Raw genomic sequence first — 24,164 nt, forward strand, 5'->3', positions numbered from 1 at the left:
TTTATTTTATTTTATTTTTTTTTTGGTACCAGGGATCAAACTCGGGTCCTTGCGCTTGTGTAGCAGGCAGCAAAACCACTGAGCTAAATCTCCGGCCCCAAAATTAGCTATTTTAAATATTGTACTGTATAGTCAAGTAACTAAAGGAAACAATGTCTACAAAAAGTGAAGAAATTTTAAGAACTATGCCACACCAGAGAAGAACAATAAAAGAATGGAATTATAAAAAGAACCGCAGAGAAGTTCTGGAGTTGTAAGGAAAATAACAAATGAAAAAAAGAAAACAAATGAAAAAAAACCAAATGAAAAAATCATTAGAGGGGCTCAATAGATCTAAGCAAGAAGAATCAGTAAACCTCAAGTAGAACAATTGAAATGAACCTGTCTGAAGACTAGAGAGAAGAATGCATATGAGGCCATGAAAAAAATTCAATATTTAAAAGGACTGAAATTACATGTTTTCTACATCACCTATCCATGATAACAGTTTTTGTGTTAAATTCTTCTCAATAGACATAGAAAAAGCATTTAAGAAAACTCAATATTCCTTTATGATAAATACATCAAATAAACCAGGAAGAGAAAGAATTTAATCTGATAAAGGGCATCTACAAAATGCATCTATATATATATATATATATGGATAATAAAAAACTCAAGGTATCGATCGATCCCTGGTACCAAAAAAAAAAAAAACAAAAAACAAAAACTCAAGGTAGAAACCTGAATGCTTCCCCCTAATATAAGAAATGATACAAGAATGTCTGTTTTCATCACTTCTTTTCAACACTGTATTGGAGGTTCCAGTAATGTTAATCAGGCAAAAAAAAAGCACAGGACATCAAGACTGGAAAGGAAGTTAAAACATCTCTAGCGCAAATGACTTGGATCCTGTATACAGAAAAAAAAATTTTAAAGGATTCATGTAAAACGATCTAATGTATAAGTTCAGTAAGGGTGCAGGATGCAAAACCAATATACAAACATTAGAGGTTATATATGTATATACTAGCATGAATACAGATTTCCCCCATTAACGACCTACCTGTTTAACGACTATTCAGACTTATGACCTAGGTACACTATTCAGACTGTTGTTCACAAGTGACCTGTCTTTTTTATTGTAAGGTACACACTGTTTATACAGTACTGTAATCTTTGCTGATGGTACTGTACAGAACAGTATTGTAGTTTTATCTTGTTATATTTTACAATATTTCATATAAGAGTTATGGAAATAAAAGCAAAGTCATCAAGTTGGAGTTTCCTCTGACCATTTCTTTGTTCTGCATATTGTAATGTACATACTATATACAATTCCTCATTTAGTGATCAATTCACTTGTTTTTTTTGGTACCGGGGATTGAACTCATCACAACCTTGCACTTGTGAGGCAGGCGCCAGTGCCACTGAGCTAAATGCCCAGCCCAGTGATCAATTCATTTTAACAACCTAGTTGCAGGTACTTAACTTGGTCATTAAACAAGGAATTCTTGTAATCAAAAAATGAAGATAGGAAAATAATTTACAATAGGCACACAAAAAGGCAATAAAATGCTCAGAAATAAAACAGCAATAAAAAATCTTAGGAATACATTTAACAAAATAAGTGCAAGATTTATACACTGAAAACTACAAAATAATATTGAAAGAAATGAAAGATGGCCTAAATAAATTAAAAAACATCATGTGTTCACAGACGGGAAGGCAATATTGTTAAGATAACACTATTTTCCAAATCCATCTACACAGTTAACAGAATTCTTGTCAAAATCCCTGCTGCGAACTGTGTGTCACCCACCTGCAGTCCCAACTACTCAGAAGGGTGGGCAGGAGGACTGTTTGAGTCCAGGAGTTCAAAGCCATTCTGGGAGACATAGCAAGACAACAAAACAAAACAATCCCTGCTACCTCTTATAGCAAAAAGGAAAACCTGATCCTAAAATTGATACAGAAATGCAGAGGACCCAGAATATTCAGAACAATCCTGAAAAAAAGCATAGTTGGAAGATTCACTGATTTCAAAATGTGTTACAAAGCTACAGTAACCAAGACTAGGGCATACTAGCAAAGGCTAATTAGAGATCTACAGAATCTTAAGTGAGAGGCCAGAATAAATCCTTGTTTTATAGTCATTAACAATTCACTGGTGAAAGAACAGTCTTGTCAAAAGATGGTGCTGGGACAACTGGATATCCACATGCAGAAGCACGAAGCTGGATACCTATCTCTCAGCACATAAAAAAATTAACTAAAAAAAAAAAAGATCATAGACCAAAATGTAAGACCTAAAATTATGTAAGTCTTCTAAGAAAACTTAGGTTTAAACCTTTATGACGCTGGACTTGAAAACATAAGAATATTAGATATGACACCAAAAGTACAAGCAATTAAGAAAATACAGTTAAACTGTGCTTCATCAAAATTAAAAATGCTGTGCGTCAAAGGACAGTACTGAGAAAATGAAAAATCATAAAATGAGAGACTATTTGCAAATTGTGTACTGAAGAAATTAGTCAATTTTCACTATTTACTCATTCTGTATTTGTGAATTCACCTCCTTAATAAACTGTGTTTGTAACCTCAAAATCAACACTTGCAGCACACACAGTCATCTGTGGGCAGGAGCAGAGTAGTGAAAAATGTGATTCACCACTGCACATGCTCCTACATGAGGTAAAAGCAGGCAACATTTTGCCTTCTTGTTTCAACTCTCAAAATGTAAGCCTGGGGGTATTGTGATGCCCCCTATTTTTCCAGAGTAGCTGTCAATCTTCTCTTTTTTCTACCCTTTTCCAAACAATCTTCCTTTACTTAAAAAACAAAACATGTAAACCAATGTCCTTTCCATAGTCTACTTAGTACCACCCTTTTCACATTTTTGAACTTTTTATCAGCAATTTCACTTCTTAAACTAGCCCCTAAATGTAATACTGAAGTGCCGTCTAGTGTTTTCAAGAGTGAGAAGGTTGTGATGTGCCTTATACAGAAAATGTGTGTCAGGCTTTGTCCAGGGTGAACAGTAGCATATTCATCTATGTTTCTATTTCAAGGTCCCTTATTTAACATATATTGTTGACTCATAAACTGAATTATTGATTAATGAACTATTTATGAGTCAACAATATATAGATACACATATTAACATCAAACTATTGTTATAAATCAACAGTATACGTTAAATAAAAAACCATGAAACAGAAAGATAAAACAAGATTATGTGTCTACTGGTTGATAAACTATTTTGACAAGTGGCTCACAAAAACCTAACCCTGTATTTTCCCTAGAAGGAATGGCTCAATTTACTAATTCAGCATGAGCAGCAACTTTAAAGAACACAACTGTGACAGATGAGGGGAACTGCTTGTACTTGAAAAATAAATAATTGTTACACAGCACATATAGTTTCCATGGTTCCAACACTGTTCTTTCCACATTCTCACTCCTCTGTGAAAGGAGCTATCTCACTCTTATAATGAATGGCACATTAATCCATTACTACCTTGACCTCCTGAACAAAGCACCAATCCTTATATATCAAAATCTTGCTGTTTCTACATAAATATGCCATGGCACAATCAAATAATCACCATCTGTTCTGTCCAGCACTCTTCCTCCTAAGCAATCTATCCTCCTCTCTTCCTGGTCTCAGTTAGTGGTCCAACCATCCCAATCCATCTATAGCTTCTCCCAGATCTGTTTTTCTTAGAAAGTTATCTCCTTAAATGGAGTAAGGGGTAGTGAGAAGAATTAACATTCACTGAGTAACCACTATGGAGTCATGGGCAGGTACAATCTCCAGACCCTCCCCTTTATCATCACCCTACCCCATCACTGTGTGATCCATTTAAAACCAAACTACCTACATTTATCCCAACACAGCACACTGTTTTCTGTATCTGCAAATCCTTTTTCTTCTGCACAGAGATTGCTTCCCCCACTTCTGCCTCAAGCTAATTCCAACTCATACATCCAAGGCTCACTTCTACTACTTTCAAGAAACCTTCACCAATCACATAAAAGTTGAGCATTCTTTGCACTCTACAGTACCATGTGGATTGGTGATAACATAGCTCTAACCAGAGTGAGTACAATGTGTATCTTATCTGGCTTCCCCATTAAACTGATTTTTCTAAAGGGAAATATTATCATGCTCATCAACATCTTGTTGATGCTCAATCATTGACATATTGCAGTTGTTCAATGAATATTTGTAGAATGAAGCTTGCAAAACTCACTCTCAGAGGTTACTAAATATTTTAGGTCTGTTTAGTTACTACAATACTGATGTTTGCAGACTTAAAAATCATAATCAAATTACATGAGGTACTAATAATTATTTTCACTATAATTGCTTTCCATTTAGAATTATAATGTTTAGAAATCTGGATGCATACTTACTTCAACATAGAAGACCTGGTCATGCTTGGTTACTTCTCCACTGTGCAGAGTTCTTCTCAATGTGGATTCAGGAGTCACAACTGATCCTACTCCCTGAGAACTATTTATGTATATCTCATCACTCTGTGATTCATCAATATTCAAGCTGTGCACATCGTGTTTACTGCTTGAGGTTTTTCTCTTTTTTTTTTGCTTCTTGGGAGGATTCTGCCCATCAGATTGAGCTTTTCTTTGACGAAACTGGGCAAGCTACAGAAAACAAAACACAACACATTGTTTACTTTTTAAAAAGACAAGGCAAATCTCAGGTTCACAGCCTTCCCAATTCAATATATCTGGCTTGAATTTTAATAACATTGTACTTATAGGCATAGGTAAATTCTAGAAGACTAAAACCATAATAACGTTGGTGCATTTCTGGATTTGAGATTATGGGAGTTTTTCTTTTTTCTCATTTAAATTTCCTTTTCTGATGCAATAAATTTTCTAATTTTTATATAAAATGGCTACTACCAACCATTTTCTAAACTTAATTTGAGCTCTTATAATCATGCTAAAAGGAGAAAGATAAAAAAAAAGACCAGCTATAAGTTCCTCTATGACTTTAAGAGGAAATATACTACCAGAATTACTAGACCTATTAATGAGACCAAGACAGCCAAAAAAATTTTTATTATACAAAGTATTAAAGCAATCTTCTTAATGATGCTAATGTTTTTAACTATCAAAACATGCTACAAACATGTTGTCTATTAAATTACAGTCTATTTTATACTTACCTCCTATAGATGAAAAGTATATAGAAATCTTACTCACTTAGTAGATATTTAACTCATATATCAGAAACAGCTCATCATTAGCCTTACAGAATATAAAAACATATAACATTTAAATTTTTCCCAGTTATTTAGTAACTACCCCATTATTTCAACTCATGTCTGCTTGAGAAACAGGTGAAAGAACAGTTGTTTCTAGTTGTGTATTATTAAGCTGTTGGAATGCACTTAAACTACTTTGAAGGATAACAGATCCATTCTTAAAAATATACTAACTTGACTACTAGTAATAGAATCAGAAGTCCAGGCATTAAAAAAAAAAAAGATCTCTCCAAGAGAATGCAATGCCAAAAGAATATTAATAATGACACTCTTATTTACACCCAATTTCAGAAACTTCTTCAAATATGTTACCTGCATTAGAATATATGTAGACAGCATAATATATGAAGGCAAAGATTAAGATTTTGTTTAAAATTCCAAATGTGTTAGGTTATATATATTTAATATTTATTCAATGTATAAGCACATGAACCAATGAACAATGAACAAAACTAATGAACAATGAACAATAGCAAAAAACTGAAACAAAACTAGAAAACTAAAACTCTGCATAATAAAACATTTATTTAAAAAAAGACTGAGACAATATCCATGACTAAATGAACCCAAATTAAAAAAGATAGTAAAAAGAGAGTAAAAAGTAGAATGGTTCTATCATAGTATTTAGAATAAATCACTTCTAAAGACAAAACTATAAAAACATTGTTTTATGTCTATACTGATTATATGAAGTTATATTTTTTGGAACAAATAAACAGAAAGTAAGTTCCATAGTGGCAAAGACTTTTGTTCACTTCTATTTATTCAAAGCCTGGAACAATACTCAATAAATACATGTTGAAAAAAAAGAGTAATTTATCTTTTACAGAGAAGTTGCCATAGAGCAATAGTTTTTAAGTAGCTCCACAAAACCTGAAAACTAAGATGATAAAGATATGTCTAATTCTACTTTATCAAAAGGTCCATGATTTCAGAATTGAAATTAATCATTATCTACATAAATAAAAACATTACAATAATCTCTTACTATAATCTCCCTCCTCCACCATGAAAAAAATGAAAAAATTGAAATTCTCAGAAAAAAATATCACAATAGCTTTCTGTTGTCAGATAAAAATGTGAGAAAAAAAACATGATCATATCACATATTCAATTTCTTACAGCTAGTAAGTAAAAAAATCTCAATTAGATAACCATCTGACTCTGAAATGATGCACTTTAAATTACTGAGAAAACATTTATTCTAAAACATGCTAAAAATTCAGACTACAGCCATCTGTGTTTGTCATTTAGAAGCCAATTATAAAAATGTTAACATATGTAGTCACAGAAATAGTTGCAAGATTTACTGGAAAGATAGTATGGCCATATAAATTTGTCTTTCAAAATTGGTTCAGATCCCAAGCAAATGTCTTACCTTGACAAGATGATGAATAAATGACTAGTAATAAATAATAATTTATTCCTTAAAGATTTGTTATAAATGATCATTCTTAATAAAAAGTGAATTTTCAAAATGTTTGAACACATGCCAAGTTTTTATAATATCCTTTCAAAAAATGACTAATTGAAATCTGTGTAGGCTTTTGCATGTTCATTGAGTGTTTACAAAGTGCCAGGCACTGTACTAGAAATGAGTCAAAATATATCATCCTAACAGAAGGACTCTCCAGTCAAGGCCAGCTTGTAAGTTCACCCAATTGTGAGAAATAAAAGATAAAAGAGCACAATTTCTTTTTTTTTCTTAAGTTCTTTTATCGGTACATTTTAGGTATACAATTCGTTTACATTTATCATTGGGTGTTTGAACGTGTACATGATGTATCGTGGTTATTTTTTCCCCATTACCTGTGCACCCGTCACCCCCTCCATCCTTCCCTGTTTACAGACATCATTTCCATTTTTTTTTCTTTTCTTACAGTTTTTCCTTTCCCTCCTTTCTTTTCCCCTTCCCCTCCCTTCACCCCTTTGTCTTTGGACCTTTTTTCCTATTTCAAATCATCAATTATTCATTTTAATCATTTTAACCCATGTTTACACTATCAGTTTCTCACACTAGAGAAACTATTTGGTATTTACACATGTGTGTCCTATTTATTTCACTTAAAAGTATGGCCTCGATATGCATCCATTTAGCTATAACTGATTCTAGTTTTTCATTCTTTATGGCTCAGTAGTACTCCATTTTATAAAAAAAACCACATCTTCTTTATCCAGTTTCCAATTGATGGGCACTTGGGCTGCTTCCAAGCTTTAGCTATTACAAACTGTGCTGCTATAAACATAGGCGCATATATATTGCTGTGGTATGATTCTTTTAATTCTTTAGGGAAGATACCCAGCAGGGGAATAGCTGAGTCAAATGGGACCTCTAGCCCTAGTTCTTTGAGGTATCTCCATACTGACTTACACAGTGGTTGCACCAGTCTGCACTCCCACCAGCAATGGAGAAGGGTTCCTTTCTCTCCACACCCCCAGCAGCATCTGTTATTGGTTGACTTCTTGATAGCAGCCATTCTGTGTGGGGTGAGGTGGAATCTCAGTGTTGTTTTCATCTGCATCTCTTGAATGACCAGTGATGTTGAATATTTTTTTCATATATTTATTTGCTGCTTTTACTTCTTTGTCTTAGAAATGCCTGTTCATTTCGGATGCACATTTTTGAACTGGGTCTTTGAATTTGGGGGGTCTGATTTTTTAAAATTCTTTATATATTCTTTTTTTTTGTATTAAATTCTTTTATTGGTACATTGTAGGTATACAACACAATTACATTTCTCATTGGGAATTGTACCTTTACATAATGGATCTTGGTTCTTGTTTTTTCCCCATTCCTAGCCCTCCCTTCATGTCCTCCACCCTTCCCTATTTACAAAGACTTTATTTCCATTTTTTCCATTTCTCAGCATTTTTTCCTTTCCCTTCTTTCCTTTCCCCTGACCCTCCCACTACCCCTACCCCTTTGGACCTTTTCTTCCTATTTTACATTATCGATTATTCATTCTAATAATTGGTACATTTTAGGTATACAACATAATGACATTCATCATTGGAAATTTGCACCTTTACATAGTCTCTCTTGGTTCTTATTTTTCACCCTTGCCCAGCCCTCCCTTCAACCCCTAAATTCCTCCCTATTTACAAAGATTTTGTTCCTATTTTTCCATTTTCTCATATTAATCCCATAAATTTTTTTTTTTTTTTTTTTTTTTTTTGGTACGGGGGATCCAACTCGGGTCTTTGCACTTGCGCAGCAGGCGGCAAAACCACTGAGCTAAATCCCCGGCCCTATATATTCTTGATAGTAGACCTTTGTCTGAGTTACAGCTGCTAAAAATTTTTCCCCATATTGTAGGTTGTCTGTTAGCTCTGTTGGTGGTTTCTTTTGCAGTGCAGAAGCTTTTTAAGATGAGATCCCAGTTGTTCTTTCTGCTAGTTCCTGTGCTGCTGAGGTTTTGTTCATAAAGTCTTTTCCTATGCCAATGTCTTCAAGAGTTCTACCTAACTTATCTTCCAGCAAGCTTAGTGCTTCTGTCTTAATGTTTAGATCTTTAATCCACTTCGATTTTAGTTTAGTGCATGGTGATAGGTATGGGTCTAGTTTTAATCTTTGGCAGATTGAAATCCAGTTTTTCCAACACCATTTATTAAAGAAGATATCTTTCCTCCAGTGAGGGTGGTTGGCTCCTTTGTCAAAGATGAGGCGACTGAGTATGTCTGGAGGTGCTTCTGCATCTTCTAATCTATTCCACTGATCCTCAGGTCTGTTCTTTTGCCAGTACCATGCTATTTTTATCACAGTAGCTTTGTAGTGTAGTTTCAAGTTGGGGATTGTGATACCCCCAGCCATGTCTCTGTTGCCTAGAATTGCTTTTGCTATTCTAGGTCTCTTCTGGTTCCAAATGAATTTTTGGATTGTTTTCTCTAGTTCTGTGAAGCACATTGTTGGAATTTCAATTGGCATTACATTGAATCTATATAGTAGTTTTGGAAGCATGGTCATTTTCACTATATTGGTTCTTCCTACCGAGAAGCAAGGGATGTCTTTCCATTTTCTTGTATCCTCTTCTCTTTTTTCAGAGTGCTGTAGTTTTCAGTGTAGAGGTCTTTTGCTTCCTTTGTTAGACTGATTCCTAGAAATTTCACTTTTTTGGATGCTATTGTAAAATGAATTGTTTCCCTAATTTCTCTCTCAGTGAGTCTGTTATGTGTGTACAAGAAGGCTGTTGTTTCCTGAGTGTTGACCTTGTATCTAGCTACTCTACTGAATCTGTCAATTAAGTCTAGAAGTCTTTTTTCTGAGTTTTTTGGGTCTTCTATATAAAGTATCATATCGTCAGCAAATAATGACAGTTTAACTTCTTTCTTTTCTATCTTTATTCCTTTTCTTTCTTTCTCTTTTCTAATTGCTGTGGCTAATGTTTCCAGAACTATATTGAGCAGGAGTGGTTAGAGCAAAATTTCTTAAACTCAGTCCTTCATACATATATGGCAGTGGTATACAACTCTGCCCTGTCCTGATTTTCTCAAATATTTTCCCAAAGAGATATGGTTGCACAGTTTTATACACATGAAGGATATAATTTAGGATATGTCAAGTAGTTTATTTATTCAAAAAAACATTTATTGATTGTTCATAATGTATCTAAGTGTGTGCTATGATGACAGGGCATGCAAGATGAATAAAACAGATACAAACCCAAGTCTCCCAAACTGTATTCAGGTAGTAAAATCAAATTTTAAAAAAGTTAAACACAGAAGTACCTAATTTCAAGTGATAAAGTGTTTAAAGTACAAGTATTAAGACAGCCTACAACAGAAAGATGATTTGGATAGAGATATGAAGAGATGTTAACATTTACTGAGAAAAGAATGTGAAAGGTGAGATATAAAAGAATAATACGAATTACCTGCCCAAGATCTTAATCACTGTATTTCAAAAACAGAATATCCAACTTCCAATTGTACCAATTTTTCCCATGTATTCTCAGCACTTTTCCTTTGTCACAATCCTATAACACTAACTTCAAAGACAGGAGTAAATTAAATCATCAAAAAAAAAATCATCAAACTGATACAAGTATTTTTCTGAATCTAGAGGAAAATAAACACAACAGCACACATGCTCCAAAGAGAATATTACAAAATATTTAAAATGTGTAACAGTCTCTACAGTGTTCAAAAATAGCTGTAAAGAGTGATTTTGTTTTTGACATAGGAAACTCAAGAAATCCTAAGTAATTCTAATTATGGTGGCAATTGCACTTGTCAATGCTGCTTTTAAACCATTTAAAATATTCCTTAAGGAATAATAACTGCTACACAAACTGTTACAACAAAACTTTGGTGGCCTGACTATAGAAACAAAAAGAAAATTACAACAATTAAAAGACTATTTGTATACAGAGCTCAAGCAGGGCAATTAAAGACAAAGAAACAGAAGCAATAATTTAAGGATGATCTGAAGTGCATTTTTCAACTATATCAAAAATGTACAAATTGGGCCTAGTGGCACACCTGCAGTCCCAGCTACTCAAGAGGCTGAGATGAGAGGATCATTTGAGCCTAAGAGTCTGAGGTCAGCCTGGATAACACGGCAAGACCTTGCCCTTGCCTCAATTAAAAAAAAAAATCTGCGGTAAATAACAATGTCAGATGGACCTAAGAAAATCAAGAATGGAAAAGACCACAAGACTTTACATTACTGAGCCACTGAATCTATTTCCATCCTATACTGTCATTCAATGCAATGTTTTATTTTGTTTTGTTTTGTTTTAGATAAAGGGTTTAGAACAACATCAGGTCCAAGAAGAAAACAGATTCTGTAACTGAAGGAATCCTCTTAAATTTTATAATTTTATTGTATTTCATCGTCTGGGCATACAACAGACAAAAATACTTGCTGAATTTCAAAAAGAACACGGATTACATATAACAGAGTACTGTACTGTTATGTGTATACTCTAACACACTGGCTGTGTAACACTGGACAAGCCACCTTGCCTTGGCAGAACTCAGTTTCAACTGCACAACGAAGACATTACTACATATTAGAAGGAACTTTTAAGATTTTTCACTTGAAAAGGTTTTATTGGAGAAATTTTTCAATTGTCTCTTTTCCTTTCTCCTCTCTCTACCCTCAATTATAATGGAGAAAAACTAACATTCTCCATTATGAAAAGTTGTAAACTGTTGCTTAAAAAAACAAGTTAATAAATAGTGTCCATTACTGAATGAGTCTAGACTTTTTTTTTTGAGATAGGGTCTTGCAATGTAGCTCAGGCTGGCCTTGAACTGTTCTTCTTCTATTAAAGGCATACACTATCACACTGGCTCTAAATGATTCTAAATGAAAAAAGGATGATAGATGTAGAATAAAATTGAAATGATTTAATTAATTACAGTGCTTAGAATGAGTCATTTTTAAGTATGTAAAATTATCAAAACATTTTAGTTTCATGTTAGTGATTATATGAAGTCTTACTACTTCAGAACAAATAATTAGCAAATACTCTCCAGTTAGGCATGGATTTTTAATCAAAATCAAAGCTTATATACTCTAAGCCTAGAAGAATAACTATACATAGGCATTCAATAAATATTTGTTGAGTAACAAAAATTTTTGTTATGGAAAAGGCCTACCACTAAGCAGTAACTTTAGGCGTTATTCCTCAGTATTTCAGAATACTTACATAGCTTCTTAAAAAAAAAAAAACACAACACCCCTAAGATCATATATCAGGTCCATGGTTATATTACTGAACAACCATGCAATCTAATTTTATGTATCTGTCAAAAGATGTTTAAAATTTTTTAATGTGGGAAAATGTTTTCAACATAGATTTGGGTCAAAAAACAGGACAGAATTTCAGAGAATGAGTCAACTGGAGTTTAAAAATATATAGAGCCAGGGATTTAGCTCAGTGGTTTCACCGCCTGCCTCCCAAGAGCAAGGTCCCAAGTTCAATCCCCACTACCAAAAAAAGAAAAAAAACCCATATATATATATATATATAGTTATGCATAAAGGCAAAGAATAAACAACAAATTGTTCAGAGTGATTACTTGTGGGTTATAGAATACAGGCCATTGTTTTCTTCTCTAAAAGATCTTCACCACCTTCTTCCTGTACAGATGTGTAAGGAATAGTCACAGATAAAGTTACCAAGGGTCCTTGTGCTCACATAGTTATTTTAAAAAGGCTAATGAAACTACATACCTACCAGAAATTTCATTTCAAAAAACAGACATTACTGTTCAGGAGCCACCTTCCACTGCTTCATTTCACTGTTTGCTCAATTATTACCAATAATGAACAGTGAGAGGAACGGTACTTTGACTTAACCTTATCTAGTTTCTCCATATTATGAAGTTTAATTTCATTAAAAATACACAAAATGGAAGCTCCCCCTCCGCGATCCCAGGCTCCTAGGGCAGAGAAGTTCAGCCGGTCCCAGCACCTGGAAGGAAGCTCCCTGCCTCTATTCCAGGCTCCGACGGCAGAGAAGGTGAGCCGGTCCCAGCACCCGGAAGGGAGCTCCCCGCTGCCATCCCAGGCTCCTAGGGCAGAGAAGCTCAGCCCGTCCCAGCAGCCGGAAGGAAGCTCCCCCGTTGCCATCCCAGGCTCCTAGGGCACAGAAGGTGAGGTGCGTGGGTGCCAGAAGCACCCCCCACCCCGCTCCATGGAAATGAGAAAACACATAAACAAACCTCAAAAACAGACTTCTGGATCATCTACAGCAACCCCAAAGGGAACAATCTGATACTCAACCACCTGGACTCTCTGAACTGGCAACAAAAGAGGATCTGGGAAAAATGAAATCAGAAATAATTACTCAGATAACAGCAAAGATTTTGCTCATGGTGCAAGACATGATTAATAAATCTAGAGAGGACACAGATAAAAAAGTAGAGGATCTGAGGAAGATGATGGAATCCCAACATAGGAAACAAATGGAATCCATGAAACAGATACAAACAGATTTCCAAGAGATTAAAAACTCCATCGAAAGTCTGTGCAGCAGAATGAACCAATGTGAGGATAGAATTTCACATATAGAAGATAAGATTGCAATTAGTGACCAGAAAAAGAAAAATTGTTTTAAAATTGTAAGGGAACATGAGAAATCAATCCAGCAGCTGCTAGATGATGCAAAGAAGAATAACATAAGACTGATTGGAGTCAATGAAGAAACAGGAGAGAGTGCAGATGACATAAAAACATTGTTTACAGAAGTGATGGCAGAAAACTTCCCAAGGAGGGGAAAAGAACTTGACATACAGATAAGTGAGGCATATAGGACTCCAAATAGCCTTAATCAAAAAAAATCTACACATAGGCATATAATAGTTAGGATTCCAGAAATCCAACAGAAGAACAAAATTCTACAAGCAGTGAGAGAAAAGAAACAAATCACATACAAAGGAAAGTCCATCAGAATCACAGCAGACTTCTCAATGCAAACCCTCAAGGCAAGAAGAGCTTGGAGTGATGTATTTCAAGCCCTAAAGGAAAACAGCCTCCAACCCAGATTGATGTACCCTGCAAAACTATCTTTCAAAATTGATGGAGAAATAAGATGCTTTCATGATAAAGAGCACCTGAGGAACTTCATGAATACCAAACTGGCACTCCAGAAAATTTTAGACAATACCCTAGGAAAAGACAATGAGGATCACAACCCCAGGAAACCCAGCAGAATGAATCCATTGGGTGTGACAAATTAAATGCAAAGGGGGAGAATCCAACAAAAAGAAAAAGTCATGACAAGGCTTTTAAAACCTCTAACTTCATCTCCCTAATGAGTGTATAATTCAATCTTATTATTGTACTGATTAGTATTTTTCTGATTCTAGAGTTGCACACCATTCCTTGTGCTATACTGGCTATTTATCATCTTCTTATGTCTACATTTTAATTGGGTTGTCTATTAATGAGCTCTAAGAATTCTTTATATATTCTGCTCATAGGTTATATGCATTGTAAATATGGTCTGTTTAAGGACTTTTCATTTTAATGATGTCATTTAAAGTTCTAAATTTTGATAGAATCTCATTTATCATTTTTTTTCCTTTATACATCATGTTTTTTGTATCCTAGGTAGTTCTTGCCTACCCTGAATTCATAAATATTTTCCCTTATAATTTCTTCTTAAAGTTTTATACTTTTATGCTTTCTTATTTAGGTTCATAGATCCCTTCAAGTTATTTTCATGTATGGAAATAAAGGGTTGAGGTTAATTTTTTATATATGGATACCAGGTGTTCTAGTGCCATTTGCTGAAAACACTATCTCTTCCTCAGCTCTTGAACTGAGTTTATATTCTATAAAATGCTAATGTTAAATAATCTTTCAAAACTCAGTGGACCATATACGTGTGGTTCTATTTCTAGATTCTCTGTTTTATTCCAATGATCTATATGTCTTTCCTTACACCAACACTGCCTTCGTTACTGTAGCTTTAGAAGAAGTCTTAAAATTAGGTACTAAACGTCTTCCAACACTGTTTTTGTTTTTAACTTTTCTAGGTCCTTTGTACTCCTACATAACTTTTAAATTTCAACATCCAATTCTTCATTTATAGCAAGTATACACAGACCTGAATTTTTATATATACCTTGTGTATTTTAATCCTGCTAAATTCAAGTACAAGTTCTAGGGGCTCCTAGAGATTTCTTAGTATTTTCTCTGTAGATGATCATTTCATCTACATATAAAGATTTTGCTTCTGCCGTGCCAATCCTATCCTAGTTGTGCCATTTTATTGCCAGACTATTTTGGTGGGAACTAGGTTTCAAAGTTTAATGGACAGATAAAGAGTAAGCATATCTGCCCTTGTTCCCCACCTTAAGAAGAAAGCATTGTATCCTCTCCATTTACATAAGGCGTTCTCACTGGAAGTATGGAGTACATGTGTCTAATCTGTTGAGAAGTTTCTGTTCTACTTCTAGTCTCCTCATAGCTTTTACCATGAGCAGCTGTAGAATTTGGTCCAATACTTTTTCTCCAACTAGTGACAGGATTCATATGACTTTTTCCTTTCCTCTGTTTAAATGATGACTTTTGCGGGTGGATCTTCCAATGCTGAACCAACACTCCCATCCCTATAACAAAACCACTTTCTACATACTGCCAGATCTGACTTCTAATAGTTTCTTTTCTTAAACAAATTTCTATCTATGTCCATACTTTTTTCTATTATCTTTATCCAGTTTTAGGATTAGCACAATGTTGAGTTCCTAAAATGAGGGGAGAAGTGTTCCTTCTTTTTTCTGCTTTAATTGTTTGATATAATTTATCAGTTAAAATGTTTATGTGCCTGCTGTTGTCATATAGGTAGGTTTTCAAGCTAGGAATATACTTTTTTTTTTTTTTTTTTTAGAATATACTTTAGTAGGTGCTATTCAAAGTTTATATTTTCTCCAGAGTTAGTTTCATTAATTTGTCTTCCAAGTTACTTCTTAGTTGTCAAATTTATTTTAAAAAAATATTTCTGTAATATGCTTTCTATATCCTTTTAAATTCTGTAAAATCTGTGCGAATGTCTCCTAGATCTTAATATTGTAATTTAAAATATTTATAACTGATATTGTGTAACAGGAAGAAAAGGTCTAAAAGAGCAGGGGAATTGGGAGGGTTAGGGGAAAGGAAAAAAGGGAAAGGAAAAAATATGAGAAGAGGAAAAAAAATGGAAACAAGGTCTTTGCAAATAGGGAAGGGTGGAGGGGCTGAAGGGAGGGCAAGGGAAGGGGAAAAAAAATAAGAACCAAGAGACTCATGTAATGGTACAAGATCCCAATGATGAATGTAACTGTATTTTATACCTAAAATGTACCAATAAAGTTAATGGGGAAAAAATAAATAAAAATAAATAAATAAAAATACACAAAAAATAACACTGGACAGCTTATATAACGGAGAATCTCTAAAACAAGGTCTATCTGTAGTAAGTACTCATTACTCTCAGCAGTATAAATGCACGAGAGTTTATCATTTGAATTTGTTCATTTATTAGCCTAGATTATAGATAATTCCTGATTAGCATATATTTCTACAAGAAAGGCCAAATAAAAAATTAAGTAACTGCTATATCCAGTCAGTGCCGTGGTCCATGTTGATGGATGTTGGGTATTTGGTGTCCATCAAGATCTCTGAGGGACACCTGTTAGAGAGTACTTGTATGATGAAACCAAGTAAACAATAAACATACAAAAGTGAGTTAGCTTTTGATTTCACTCCCACTTTCCACCTCATTCTTGAAATACTATTTCTCAAGGACTAAAGGACCATGGGATCATGACCTGTACATAAATCCAAACCCCTATATGTGCAGATAAAACTTAACATAGCGGTAATAACACAGCAGCAGTATTTATAATGGTAATAAAACTAGAATCACCCAAGCACTCACTGATATGAGGATGGACACTGAGGTAAATGCCTACAACAGAATACTCTACAAGAGTAAAAACACTCTCCATGATACTGAACAAAAAACATATCAGTGACAATTTCATATAATGATATCATTAAGTCGAAAAACAGGAAAACTAATATAGGGATATATATTATACATACATACATATATATATGTATGAGATATAGAAAAACAAGGAAATGATAAATTCAGAATGGTAGCTACCTCAGGTGGTAAAGGGGTGGGACTAGATGAGGAAGGGTTTTAAATGTATTTGTATGCATGTGTTTCTAAGCTGGATGCTATGTGTAGAGGTGTTCTTTTATCAGTAATCTTTATCACATACATGTACTCTTTTGTAGGTGAAACAGTTAAGGATTTTTAAAGTATGCAGAACTTCCTTCCTAGAGAACTGCACAGTGCTCACAGCTCCTACCATCCATGATATCCCTACTTCTCCCCATACCCTCTTTTAATTAGAAAAGAGGTGAATCACTTAGATTTTTCTTGATTTATCTTGAAATTTAGAAACAAGGAGGTAGCAATCATGTCCAGAAAGATAACATAGGGGAGACTTCTCATAAGGACTCTTAAAATCTGTGCCTAATGTGATATCCATAAGAATCTATAGCTATACTGCTAAGATAACCTCTGAAGTACAGTATATATGTTCCCCTACTAGATAACTTAACAGACTAAAACACTTTTCTCTGTATCCAATACAACCAGTTTGGCATTAAGTCCTTCATACTTCCTTCAGATGTACACAAAATAAAGTAGCTGGCTTATAAGGAGCTGTGGGAGGGGCGAGGGATTTAGCTCAGTGGCACTGTGCCTGCCTTGCAAGTACAAGGTTATGGGTTCAATTCCAATCGCCCCCAAAAAGAAGTTTTTACAGTCATTGTTTAAAATGCCCTTCAAAACTCATTGTGTTGAAGGCATGGTTGCTGACTTTTTGTGTGTGTGTGTGCCAGGGATCAAACTCGGGTCCTTGCACTTGCGCAGCAGGCGGCGAAACCACTGAGCTAAATCCCCACCCCTGGTGGCTGACTTATTAAGAGGTGGAATCTAACTGAATGAGACAGGTCTTAGGGAGATGGGAGGCTTTGAAGGGTCTCTCTGTCAGGTATTTTGTCACAGTGATTTCTTTTTTATTTTAAAAGTATATTTAGTGGGAAACAACTCCATTAGAACAGACCTCAGAACTTTTTTATCACGTACAAATTAATGTGTGGGCAAACAAAGCTGATCTGTAAAGAAAGGAGTATAAAATACTATGAACATGAGAGAATAAATAATGGAGAGAACAGCATGAGGTTTATAATGGCTTTTCAGTTTCTGTGAGGGCAAATATACTCTTCTGTCCTTCCTTGGAAATCTTTGCAGTTTTACTCTCTGATCTCTCTTTCCCTTAAGTAATCTCAGTTTTAGTTTTGGAACAAAGGAGCCCTACCAGAATTAAACTGCTTATATTGAGTTATTGTAGTCAAGTCTATATTTCATAATTTTTAAAATTAATTATTTTACTGCTTGATTTGTATAACAGTAACATATACGTGCCACCTGGTGGCAGCACACCAACTTGAATACTAAAATAATGATAATGATGTTTCTGAAAGATTTTTTACAATCTCACGATGTTCTAAGTATTTTATACTTAGCTAAATGCCCACAACTACCCCAAGGAGACGCAGGTACTTTTTCTTTTTTCTTTTTTTTTTGTATTAAATTCATTTATTGGTACATTGTAGGTATACAACACAATTACATTTCTCATTGGGAATTGTACCTTTACATAATGCATCTTGGTTCTTATTTTTTTCCCCATTCCTAGCCCTCCCTTCACGCCCTCCACCCTTCCCTATTTACAAAGACTTTATTTCCATTTTTTCCATTTCTCAGTATTTTTTCCTTTCCCTCCTTTCCTTTCCCCTGCCCCTCCCACTACCCCTACCCCTTTGGACTTTTTCTTCCTATTTTGCATTATCGATTATTCATTCTAATAATTGGTACATTTTAGGTATACAACATAATGACATTCATCATTGGAAATTTGCACCTTTACATATTCTCTCTTGGTTCTTATTTTTCACCCTTGCCCAGCCCTCCCTTCAACCCCTCCAGTCCTCCCTATTTACAAAGATTTTGTTCCTATTTTTCCATTTTCTCATATTAATCCCATTCCCTTCTATCCTTTCCCCTAGCCCTCCCACTTCCTTCCCCTTTGCCCCTTTTCTTCCTATTTCACATTACCTATTATACATTTTACTCCTTATTTACACTTTCAGTTTCTCACACCAGAGAAACTATTCGGTATTTACACATGTGTGTTCTATTTATTTCACTTAAGAGTATTGCCTCAATGTGCATCCACTTAGCTATAAATGTCTCTAATTTGTCATTTTTTATGGCTGAGTAGTACTCCATTTTATAAAAAAACTCACATTTTCTTTATCCAGTCTCCAGCTGATGGGCATTTGGGCTGTTTCCAAGTTTTAGCTATTACAAACTGCGCTGCTATGAACATGGGTGCACATATATCACTGTGGTATGATTCCTTTAATTCTTTGGGAAAGATCCCCAGCAGTGGAATAGCGGGGTCAAATGGGACTTCCAGTCCTAGTTCTTTGAGGTATCTCCATAATGATTTCCACAGTGCTTGCACCAGTCTACACTCCCACCAGCAGTGGAGAAGGGTTCCTCTTTCCCCACAGCCCCGCCAGAATTTGTGATTGGTTGATTTCATGATAGCAGCCATTCTTTCTGGAGTGAAGTGGAATCTCAGAATTGTTTTCATTTGCATCTCTCAAATGACCAGTGATGTTGAACATTTTTTCATGTATTTATTGGCTATTTCTACTTCTTTGTCTGAGAAATGTCTGTTCATTTCAGATGCTCATTTTTGGATTGGGTCTTTAAATTTGGGAGGTCTGATCTTTTTAAGTTCTTTATAGATTCAAGATAGTAGACCTTTGTCTGAGGAAGAGCAGGTGAAGATTTTTTTCCCACATTGTGGATTGTCTCTTTACACTGCTGGTGGTTTCTCTTGCTGTGCAGAAGCTTTTTAATAAGAAGAGATCCCATTTGTTGATTGTTTGTGCTAGTTCACGGGCAACTGAGGTTTTGTTCATAAAATCTTTTCCTACACCGGTGTCTTCAAGGGTTCTACCTAACCTCTGTTCCAACTGGTTCAGAGTCTCTATTTTAATATTTAGATCTTTAATCCATTCTGATTTTAGTTTAGTGCATAGTGAGAGATACTGGTCTAGTTTTAATCTTTGCCAAGTTGAAGCCCAATTTTTCCAGCACCATTTATTCAAGAGGCTATCTTTCCTCCAGTGAGGGTGTTCGGCTTCTTCATCGAAGATGAGATGGCTGAGTGTGTCTGGCGTTGTTTCTGCATCTTCTAATCTGTTCCACTGGTCCTCAAGTCTGTTTCTTTGCCAGTACCATGCTGTTTTTATCACAATAGCTTTGTAGTAGAGTTGCAGGTTGGGGATTATGATACCCCCTGCCATGTCTCTGTTACCTACAATTGCTTTTGCTCTTCTGGGTCTCTTCTTGCTCCAAATGAATTTTTGGATTGTTTTCTCGAGGTCTATGAAGTATGCTGGTGGGATCTCAATGGGAATTGCATTATATCTATATAGCACTTTTGGAAGTATGGCCATTTTCACTATATTAATCCTTCCTACCCAGGAGCAGGGGATGTCTGTCCATTTTCTGATATCATCTTCAATCTCTCTTTTCAGAGTGCCATAGTTTTCAGAGAAGAGGTCTTTGATTTCTTTCGTTAGGATGATTCCTAGGTATTTCAGTTTTGGGGATGTTACTGTGAAAGGAATTATTTGCCCTATTTCTCTCTCAGTGAGTCTGTCATTGGTGTAGAGGAAAGCTATTGATTTTTGTGTGTTGACCTTGTAACCAGCTACTTGACTGAATTTGGTTATTAAGTCTAGAAGACTTTTGGTGGAGTTCTTGGGGTCTTCTATATAGACTATCATGTCATCTGCAAATAATAGTAATTTGACTTCTTCATTTCCTATCTTTATTCCTTTTATTTTTTTCTCTTGTCTAATTGCCATGGCTAATGTTTCCAGAACTATGTTGAACAAGAGTGGTGATAGTGGACATGCGTGTCTTGTTCCTGATTTTAGTGTGAAGGATTTCAGTTTTTGACCATTTAGTATGATATTGGCTGTTGGTTTTTCATAGATGGCTTCTATCAGTTTGAGGTAGAGACCATCTATGCCAATTTTTTGTAGGGTTTTTATCATAAATGCATGTTGGATTTTGTCAAATGCTTTTTCTGCGTCTATGGAGATAATCATATGGTTTTGGTCCTTGGCTCTATTGATATAGTGTATTACATTGATTGATTTTCATATATTGACCCATCCCTGCATCCCTGGCATGAATCCCACTTGATCAGGGTGTATGATCTTCTTGATGATCTTCTGCATTCTGTTTCCCAGTATCTTATTAAGGATGTTTGCATCTATGTTCATTAGTGAGATTGGCCTATAGTTCTCTTTTTCGGTTGGGTCTTTCTCTACTTTGGGGATCAAGGTGATGCTTGTTTCCAGGAATGAATTTTGGAGTATTGCTTCCCTTTCAATTTCATGGAAGAGTTTAACAGTAGTGGCAGCAGTTCCTCTCTAAATGTCTTGTAGAATTCAGCAGTGAAGCCATCAGGGCCTGGGCTTGTCTTAGTTGATAAGTTTTTAATTATATGTTCAATTTTATTGGTTGACATTGGGTTGTTCAGAATTTTTAGGTCTTCTTCGTTCAACTTTGGTAATTCATATGTATCTAGGAATCTGTCCATTTCTTCTGTGCTGTCCATCTTATTGGCATATAGGTTCTAGAAGCAGGTATTGATGATCACCTGGATTTCTGCTGGGTCTGTTGTAATTTCACCCTTTTCATTCCTAATTGTATGGATTTGGGCCTTTTCTTTCCTTTTTCTGACAAGGCTGGCTAAGGGTTTGTCAATTTTCTTGATTCTTTCCAAGAACCAACTCTTAGCTTCATTGATTTTTTTGTATCCTTTTCTTAGTCTCCATTGCATTGATTTCTCTTCTGATCTTTATAATTTCCTCCCTTGTATGAGCTTTGGGGTTGTCCTGCTCTTCTTTTTCTACAAGCTTGAGGTTCAGCATCAGGTTGTTTAATTGGGCTTGTTCTGTTTTCCTAATGTGCCTATTCACTGGTATGAATTTCCCTCGTAAAACTGCTTGCATTGTGTCCCATAGATTCCGATATGTTGTACTGTCATTGTCATTTAATTGAAGGAGCTGTCTGATTTCTTCTTTAATTTCCTCTGTGACCCATTGGTTATTCAGAAGTGTGTTGTTCAATTTCCACATGTTTATGAATTTTTTTGAGTTTCTTTTGCTATGGATCTCCAATTTCATCGCACTATGGTTTGATAGTATACAGCGGATAGCTTCAATTCCTTTGCACTTACTTAAACATGTTCTGTGTGTGAGTATGTGGTCTATTTTGGAGAATGACCCATGTGCAGCTGAGAAGAATGTGTATTCTGATTTTGTGGGGTGGAAGACTCTGTAAACATCTTTTAAGTTCATTTGTTCAAGAGTTTGATTGAGTTCTAGTATTTCATTCCTTATTTTTAGTCTAGATGATCTATCTATTTGTGACAGTGGGGTGTTGAGGTCCCCCCACTACAATTGTAGTAGTGCATATATGACTTTTCATGTCCATTAGTATTTGTTTTATATAGTTGGGTGCACTAGTGTTTGGTGCATAGATATTTATGACTGTCATCTCTTACTCTTGGATTCTTCCCTTTACAAGGATGTAGTGTCCTTCTTTGTCTCTCTGAATCAGTGTTGATTTGAAATCTACTTGATCTGCCAAGAGGATAGCTACTCCTGCGTTTTTCAGGTTCCCGTCGCATGGAGTATTGTTTTCCACCCTTTAACTTTCATTCTATGAGTTTCCTTTTGAATTAAGTGTGTTTCTTGTATGCAGCATATTGTTGGATTTTGCTTCCTGACCCATTCTGCCAGTCTATTTCTTTTGATTGGTGAATTGAGACCATTAACATTGATGGTTATAACTGAAATGTATTGACTTGTCATTGCCATGACTTTTTCTTTTGGTTGGGTTCTCCCCCTTTACATTGAATTTTTTGTCATGCCAGATGGGTTCATTCTGCTTTGCTTCCTGGGGTTGTGATCCTCAATGTCTGTTCCCAATATATTGTGTAAAATTCTTTGGAGAGCTGGTTTGGTATTCATGAAGTTCCTAAGGTGCTCTTTGTCATGCAAATATCTTATTTCTCCATCAATTTTGAAAGATAGTTTTGCAGGGTACATCAATCTGGGTTGGAGGCTGTTTTCTTTTAGGGATTGGAATATGTCACTCCAAGCTCTTCTTGCCTTCATGGTTTGTGTTGAGAAGTCTGCTGTGATTCTGATGGGTTTTCCTTTGTATGTGATTTGTTTCTTTTCTCTCACTGCTTGGAGAACTTTGTTCTTCTGTTGTGTTTCTGGAATCTTAATTGTATGCCAATGTGTAGGTTTTTTTTGATCAAGGCTATTTGGAGTCCTATATGCCTCACTTATCTGTATGTCAAGCTCTTTTCCCCTGCTTGGGAAGTTTTCTGCCATTATTTCTGTGAAGAGATTTTTTATGTCAACTGCACTCTCTCCTCTTTCTTCATTGAACCCAATCAGTCTTATGTTTTTCTTTTTTGCATCATCTAGCAGCTGCTGGATTGATTTCTCATGTTCCTTTGTAATTTTGAAGCAATTTTTCTTTTCCTGGTCACTAATTGCAATCTTATCTTCTATATCTGAAACTCTGTCCTCACATTGGCTCATTCTGCTGTGTAGACTTTCAATGGTGTTTTTCATGTCCTGAAAATCTATTTGCATCTGTTTTATGGATTCCATTTGTCTCTTATGTTGGGATTCCATCATGTTCCTGAGCTCCCCTCTAGATTTATTAATCACGTCTTGCACTAGGGGCACAATTTCTCCTGTTACCTGAAAAATTATTTCTGATTTCATTTTTTCCAGATCCCCTTTTGTTGCCAGTTCAGTGGGTCCAGGTGGTTGAGTATCACAGTGCTCCATCTCATTTCCCTTTGGGGTTGCTGTAGGTGATCTGGAAGTCTGGGTTTGAGACTTATTTACGTGTTTTCTCATTTCAACTGGGGCAGGGGGCTGTTAGCGCCTGCACGGATTACCTCCTCTGAGCTGGGAGAGGTGGGACAGGGGCCGGGAGCAGCAGTAGGGATGGTGACCCAAAAGCCCTTTCCCGTGGGCTGGGAGCATTGGGAGGGATGGTGGCCGGGAAACCCCTTCCTCTGGACCAGGAGCAGCGGGACAGTGGCTCAGAAGCCCCTCCCTCTGGGCCGGGAGCGGTGGGAGGGATGGTGTCCTCGAAGCCCCTTCCTCTGGGCCAGGAGCAGCAGGACAGAAGGTGGGCCAAAAGCTCTTTCCTCTGGGCTGGGAGCAGCGGGAGGGATGGTGAC

At 35.7% G+C, this 24,164-nt stretch overlaps 1 protein-coding gene across 1 annotated transcript in view; it reads right to left on the minus strand.

Annotated features, from left to right (window-relative positions):
- The window catches only part of LOC147829676 (A-kinase anchor protein 9-like), a 69,329-nt gene that overhangs the window by 36,473 nt on the left and 8,692 nt on the right, over positions 1 to 24,164 (minus strand). The window contains 1 exon segment of the mRNA XM_087204468.1: positions 4,402 to 4,650. Within this exon segment, the coding sequence (XP_087060594.1) occupies positions 4,402 to 4,650 (249 nt within the window).

The sequence above is a fragment of the Heterocephalus glaber genome, unplaced genomic scaffold (assembly GCF_053883595.1).
Source record: "Heterocephalus glaber isolate CG9 unplaced genomic scaffold, H.glaber_assembly_v1.0 deba00000546, whole genome shotgun sequence".
Lineage (NCBI taxonomy): Eukaryota > Metazoa > Chordata > Mammalia > Rodentia > Bathyergidae > Heterocephalus > Heterocephalus glaber.